At 43.0% G+C, this 7,606-nt stretch overlaps 1 protein-coding gene across 1 annotated transcript; it reads right to left on the bottom strand.

The window, feature by feature from the left end:
• Window positions 1–492: 492 nt before the first annotated feature.
• On the bottom strand, window positions 493–3,443 carry LOC122659286. Its single transcript, XM_043854417.1, has 4 exons — window positions 3,387–3,443; window positions 3,066–3,253; window positions 1,075–1,372; window positions 493–879 (listed from the first exon to the last, which is right to left on the bottom strand). Exons 1-4 carry the CDS (start codon window positions 3,441–3,443, stop codon window positions 493–495), a joined length of 930 nt encoding a protein of 309 aa, XP_043710352.1.
• Between the last annotated feature and the right edge of the window lie 4,163 nt (window positions 3,444–7,606).

Genomic DNA, 7,606 nt, shown 5'->3' with positions numbered 1-7,606 from the left:
CTATCTCTCTCTATCTTCTTCTTCTTCCCCCTCTATTTCTTTTATTTTAATTTTATATGGTTGTGGTTTATGGATGCATTTTTATTCCCTTATTTCTTTTTATGTGGTTAGTATGTGTGGCTGAATTTTTATTCCTTTCAATTCGCTTTAGTTTGATAGGTTAGATGCTCATGTGTTAGGACGCCGCTAATCCCTTAATTTTGTTAGATACTTATAAGTTAGGATGCAATGATTTTCGTTAGTTTAATTAGTTTAATTTAACACTTTAATTTGGTTCACTTTGCATTACTTGTAAGTTAGTTAAATAGAGTGGCGTATATCTCCTCATGTTCGACCCGTAGCTACGATTGACCCGTACGCTTGCGGTTTTATTTTAACTCAAACACGCATCTTTCACCTCTTCTAAGGAAGAGGAAAGCAAAAGGGTAGTTTATCTTTTTCAATCAGCAAGTGAGGAATACAATCAAGCAGATCTTCATCCACAGAACTGCCTTAAGAAGGGACAATATTGGAAAAATGTCTAACGGCTTCAGTCTTCACCTCTTCTGGATCATCTATCCACATCCCCTCTCTCATTTTTAATTTATTAATGTCGGCTTTCTTCCTTCGTACGTTCACCATATCATGGAAAAACTTAGTGTTCCGTTCCCCCTCCTTGAGCCAAGTTGCCTTAGATTTTTGCCTCCAAAAAATCTCCTCTTGGAGAAGGACCTTCTGTAGATTTTCTTTGGCCACGTTTAATTCTTCTTTCAAAAGAGGGTTAGGGAGCTGATGATAGGATGCTTCTGCCCTGCTAACCGCATCCTCAGCATTCTTGACATTTTGATGAATATTCCCCAAAACCTCTTTGTTCCATGTACAAAGACCATGGTGAAGAGACTTCAATTTTATATGTAACACATATAAAGGAGATCTAAACGTAGGCCTTTCCCATTGTTCATTAACAAAAACAAAAAAAATTCAAGTGGTGCAACCACATCTATTGAAACTTGAAGGATGAGAGGGAGTACCAAACAAAGAAACATTCAACCATAAGGGAGCATGATCCAAGCAAACTAGGTTTAAGTGACTTACCTGACTTGAGTGGATAGCTGTTAACCAGGCATTATTTAACAGAAAGTGGTCTAATTGAGCCATGAATTTACATGCTCCCTCTTGCTTGTTCGTCTGAGTGAAGACATTTCCAATATACCTTGCATCAATAAGAGCTGCATTATTGACAGAACTGCGAAACTCTTCAAGAGATAATGAACATTCTGGGCGTCCCCCCACCTTCTTTGTAGGAGACAAAACAGCATTGAAGTCTCCCCCTATTGCCCAAGGGAGCAAGGAAGTTTGAGAAAATAACTCCAAACGCTCCCACATATCTCTCCTATCCGCCAACAAACAAGATCCATGAACAAATGTAATAAAAAACCTCAAAGGCTTGGTGGAGTCCACACACTCCAAAGTGAAAAACTGAAGATGCTCATCTACAACATTAATTTGGAAAGACCTCTTCCAAAAAATCCAGATGTTTTCTCCATAGTTTAGGCCATTAGAGCAAACTAAGTCCATGCCTATTCTCTTCATGATTTTCCTAGCTTTAGAAAATTGAGCTTTTGGTCCTGCCACCCCCACAGAATAGTCCACTCAACCAACATGTATGTGATGAACTTCGATAGGTTGAGTCATGTGTGTAAGGGTTGATTTATTTCAATGCACACCCCAAAGCTTGGAGGGAAGTTTAAGGTGTGAGTGACTGTTGATAATGCCCCTTCCTTTCAATGGTTTTAGAACATGCTAATTTGTCGTTTTGTACATCGTGTAGATTTGCTACAATGTCTTTCCAAATCAACTATGCTAACCTTATCAAAGACCACACTTTAACTTGGCACAAACTACCGTTGACTAGAGGAGGAACATTAAGTTGCTCTTGATCGTAGAAGGGCTAATGTCTATCCTAGAGCAAGATGAGTCTGAATACCTAAAAGATAAGAACCCTAAACTTGTAAAAGCCTATGAGTTGTTCAGGCAGAATAGTTCTAAGGCTAGACTTTTTGTTTTGAGTTCTATTGATAAGACTATCGCTGATTCTGTCAAGGATCTTACCTTGACAAAGGATATGCTGGAGGAGCTGAAAGAGTTGTATGGTAGGCAGAATAGACATGCCTACCATCAACTAGTCTCGCTTCTCCATAGTACAAAGTTGACCCCAAGGGCTCCAGTGATTGACCATGTCATGAAGTTGAGGAATTTATTCCAGGAACTGGAGACCCTAGGAACAAGGGTAAGACCCTTAAGGTAGATTCTAAGGGAATTTAGAAAAGCAAGAAAACTGAAAAGGGACCTTGCTTTTATTGCAAAAAGGAGGGTCATTGGAAGAGGAACACCTCGAATCAAGTCCTAAGATAACACCATAGCCTTCATACCCACTAGTGGTTGGCGATGCTTTCTCCCCAAAACTTCCTGATCATCTCTTAACATGGAATCGATCCATGAGCTCAAGGCTTGAACTATAGGAAAAGGAAACAAATCACAATTGGAAACTCAAGATCGATAGTGAGAGACCACGAGTCAACATCGAACCATGGTCACATTGACATCGAGACATTGTCAAGGATTGAACTCGATGTCGATGCCAAATGGTTCACTGTTGGACAGAGCCTATTTATTGAAATTCAATCGACATTCAAAAAGTTCCCTTCGACGTCGACAACACCCATACTCATTGTTGATGGATCCCATTTTAGTGTCGATTGATAATAGCTCAATATCAATTACTGTAATTTCCCATCCAAATGAGTTTTTGCACTATCAGATAGTCTGCACTGCACCAGTGGGTCCCTGTCGTCCTGACGCCTCTACCTACACTCTAAGGTCACGATGGACCATTCCATGCCACGCATACACTCATACATCATATTTTGACCTTACCACGCTCTTAATTGATCAAAAAATCCTAAAGTGGATAAAAATATCATTGAATTGAAAAACTCAAAAAAAATTACAAAGCTTTAAGTCCCTAAATTGCCCATCCATCCTTACAACCAATTGAAAAAAAAATAACCAAAAATGAGATATACTGCTCCCCGTCACCCTCTTCCTCGGGCCCATTCTCATCCTCATCATCCTCTTCCTCCTTGCTCTTGCTCTCCTCCAGTCCCTCAACATTGTCGCCACCTTGATCGACCACATCATCAGTGGGAGACTGTGGCACTAGAACCTCCGCAGATGGGGTAGGTTGGGCAGCAGCTAGGGCCTCATCCCTCTCCTTCTAAAGACGGTTGGCCATCACCTCGTACCCCAAGACGTTGCCCTCCTGCATTGCATACCAAGCATCAGCATCATTTATTTTTCTATGTACTATCCCTATAGGAAGCGACACAAATGAGCAATCTACTTACTAGCTGAGCCACTCGCTCACTTAAGGATGCTGAAAGCTCCTTCAGTCTGGCAACCATCCCCAACAGGTCGTCGTACCTATAGCTGGGGAACTGCAACATAAATTGATGGTTAGCCGCTATAAGAGAAAAGAAAGTAAAATAATGAACAAAGTCGGCACACTTATGAAGTCATACCCGCACGGATAACCGACTATGATTGATGAAGGATGAGGAATGGGTACCTCCTTGCCCAAGCAGACAAAGGCACAGCCGATGATCAAGGGGGTAGCATCACCAGTCGGAGGAGGTGTCAACATAGGAGGAGACCCGAAGGAAGTCTCCCGGGTCTAAGCAGTAGCAGTGGAAGCGTTCTCAGACTCATATGGCTTTGCGCTAGTAGGAGCCTGCACATAAACAAGCAAGTCAGATAACCAAAAAGCAAATTGGAAATTCAAAGTGGAAGAGATCAAAGACTAAAAGAGACTCACCCGAGGATCGAAAGGGGTCAGGCGAAGACACACCAGCTCCTTCATCTTGTACTTGTGGTAGCGCCCCCACGAGTTCTCCTCCATGAAGGGCCATGGGTCAACACCTTTCATATGCCTGTTCATCTCCATCTTTGAGAGCCTCTTTGGCTCCATCAAAAAATGGGGAGGCCGCCTAGGGATGCAAGGGCTCTCGACATTGGGCCATTTCCTATAGGCCCTATCACCCAGGTACTAAGCGTACCCAGAAGGACCGGCAAAGACCATGCATCGAGGTACAAGTCTCCTGGCAGCCTCCAGTTGGGCCTGCATTGCTAGCTTGAGTGTGGCAAAGGGTTGCTACACCACCTACCATGCAAACAGAGTGAAGGATAGTACCAAGGGTAAAATATTAGACAAAGAAAGAAAAATAATGGAAAAGAGTAAAAAGAAAGTATTACCTCCTGAGGAGAGAGCCGGTTCAACATCTCCCTCACAACGGACACTAGGACCACCCTTTCCTTAGGGTGGGTGTTATCGGATAGCCACATCCTTGCCCTTGGGAAGAAAGTCTCACCCCGAGTCCTCAACCTGGGAGCACACACCCCCAAGTCATCATAGCACCAGCACTGTAATTAAGGCAAGAGAATGTCATATCAAGTACAAATCAAAGCAAGCAAATACAAAATGCAAAAGAAGAAAGAAATTACCTCTGGTACAAACCAGGTGTCGCTGACGCATTGGGTGGACGCATTGGGTGCGTCGAGGAATCAAGAGTCCACAACATATGGGCGTATGCCGCCCTAGCTCAATCGAAGGTCTTCACCCTTGACAGATCGCGAAGATACCACACCAAGGAGATGTGTACCCTCATACCACTACTACTGAATATCATGTTCCCCAACAGATACAAGAGGAAACACCTTGTCTGCTGGTCAATATCCTCTCGGCTAGAGGAGTCAGTTATAGTCTTCCCATCCTACTCGCAACGGAATCACTGCACTACTACCATCAACTCTAGAGGGCAAGAGTCGAGCTGCTTCTTCAAGTCCTCCATAAATTCCCACTCGTCGGGACGACCAGTCACTACATTACCGCCAAAAGACAGGCCAATAAAAAGGAAATAACATAGTGGGGCTGATGGCCATCTCACCCATGGGCAAATGGAAGGTATGGGTGATAGGCCGCCACCTCTCCATCAGAGCCTAGGTCAGTGACGTATCGAAGGGTCTGGCCTGAAGAAGAGCCAAGTCCTCGAAGTTGATAGCCACCACTCGTCGCCGGATAGTGCTACAAAGCTACCTTACCAGCTCAGAACAATCTTCGGTGACCCATATTTGTGATAGGTCACGGGGTTCTTCACAATAAGATAAAATAATTCTAAGAATCAAATCTAGAAAACCAAGTGAGCCAGGCATAAATCTCAGGCATCCAAAAATGCAAGTACAAAATGACATACAATGATTTCAAAATGGGTTACTCATATGCACATATGGAAATCCAAAAAACTGAATCTATACCCAAGCAATGACCATTCCCCAATCAGAGTCCAAATTCAAGGAAGGCCAATAATTCATCAACCCCCAGGATTATCATAACACCCTAGCCAAAAGAGATATGGTGGGTACAGACACAGACAAGGCAAAATACAAACATGAACACAACAAGCAAGTCAAGTGATAGGAATCAATAAACCATGAACGGAAGCATAAAATCCCCATAAGAAATGTTACAAGGCAATATATTTCAAAAACCATACAAGTCGGGCATTGAGCATAGGTTCCAATAATGGATTGTTGTATACACAAAGAAATCCAAAAACGAACCTAAGCTAAGAAATAATCATTCCCTAGTGGACCCCAAAGACTCAAGAGGCGATTGATTTCATAAATTACCAAGACACAGAGCAGACATACAATTGGTAATTCTCTAATTGATCGACTAGCATAGATTCACAATTTTATCCCCAGGGAAAAAATTGATTGACACATGGAAATTCTCTATAGAATCTAGAATCCATGACATTACAAGCAGGGGGTCACCAACAAAATCAACACAGGGTCTACACAGCATACAAGAACAATATAAAGATTCACATTCTAGGCATACATACAATAAAACAATCATCTCCAGTAGAAAGCAAACCTTACACAAGAACAAGTTCTAGCAAGAATAGTATCAAACCATGCAAACAAGCCTACGAACATAGCGTCGAACACAAAATTCAAGCAAGGGAATTAGAAACTTACCTTGGGCAGCTTCCATGCATTATTGCAGATATGCGCAGCAGTTTCATGAAGGAGATGACTCTCGTACCGTGGAGCCCTAGTCGTCTCCTCGTAGTCGCTCAACACATCCTCGTCATGTTCGATCTCCGAACGGTGAGAGGAGTCATGTCCCTCCCTATCACAATCCCTTGGCTCCGCGGCCTCTTGGGAGGAGGTGTACCCCCCGAAAGGGCTGGAAAGAAGGTAGAAGAACAAGAGAAGAGCAAGGAAAAAACTCACAAGAAAGGCCTCTCTTTGAAATTCTACACAGATGGAAATGTAGAGGTGGAAGACACAATCAATTCAAGCCCATGAATGAAAATTTTGATCCACAACTGGTCTCTCACGACCTCAAATGGTCAAAAATCCTTTTGGAAACCCTAAGCACTTGAAAATGGTAAGAAGAGAAATGAAAATGGAAGGAGACTCTTCGTATTCATAAAAGCTGAAATCGTGCAAACTCGATATCGAACAGGGCATCCCTCGACATCGATGCATTATCGATGTGCACAGGTCAATGTCAACTCGGGTTTTAAATGTCGAAGAAGACATTTTCAATGTCAACTTTTACATTTTTCTGCCAGATTCCAAATTTAAATTGGTGGGTCCACCCCCATAGTGACTTGGCACATTTGGCACGCCAATACATACCTTGCATGTGTACACAAGAGAGATTCTCAATCTCCAATCACGCCCGCATAATCGGCGATTGCCAACTTGGGATTTCAATCACCATACTATGCATACCCCTACAATGTAAATCCCCGTTTGCCCCAAACCATGGCAAGAGTTGTACAACTGCTCACGATAATTTACAAAATCACCCCTATGCACGCCTAGACAACGGCGAATTATCCAGAGCGCTCGTACTATTGGCGACTTCAATTTCACTGTGCCCTATTAACAATAATATTTTTTAGTACGCTTGTACCATGGCAAATACTGTTTACAACCCTGACGAAAGAGTCCACACTATCGGCAGTCTCGTCGGCAGCCAACGTAGCCTATACTATTGGCTGCTCTGACATTACTACTAGCTCACCTGATGGAGCCACCTACGTAGGTACGGCTCTATCCCCCATGCTCCAGTGTCCCTAAGTAAGACACTGACGACTTTTTGCTCAATCCGACAATTCAAAGTGTTTGGAAAAAATCACTTTTTTGACTTTCAATTGTTCCATAATCTCAGTCAAAGAAGAGCATTCTATAGACACCTCATTTTGTCTTCCCCCAAAGGTTTCCTATGACGATGATGAGCAACCTCCAAGGCATAAAGTCGGTGTATCGATAGATTAGCACAAGTGTGCACTGCCCGAGTTCGTTTATTGATCGTCAAAATCCCTTGTCGGAGTCCAAAATTAGAGCCTCCAAGCCCTCCAAGATCCCCTAGAAAGGTTAGCCCTGACCTAGACCATTTGGAACCAGTTTGGCCCAGCACAGAACTTGGTCCAAATAGCCCAAATCCTCCTTGTCGACACCGAAGCCTAGGTCGATACTCAAAGACCCCGAG

Source organism: Telopea speciosissima, chromosome 4 (genome assembly GCF_018873765.1).
Source record: "Telopea speciosissima isolate NSW1024214 ecotype Mountain lineage chromosome 4, Tspe_v1, whole genome shotgun sequence".
In the NCBI taxonomy this organism is placed as follows: domain Eukaryota; kingdom Viridiplantae; phylum Streptophyta; class Magnoliopsida; order Proteales; family Proteaceae; genus Telopea; species Telopea speciosissima.
This window is presented reverse-complemented; position numbering and strand designations above follow the sequence as displayed.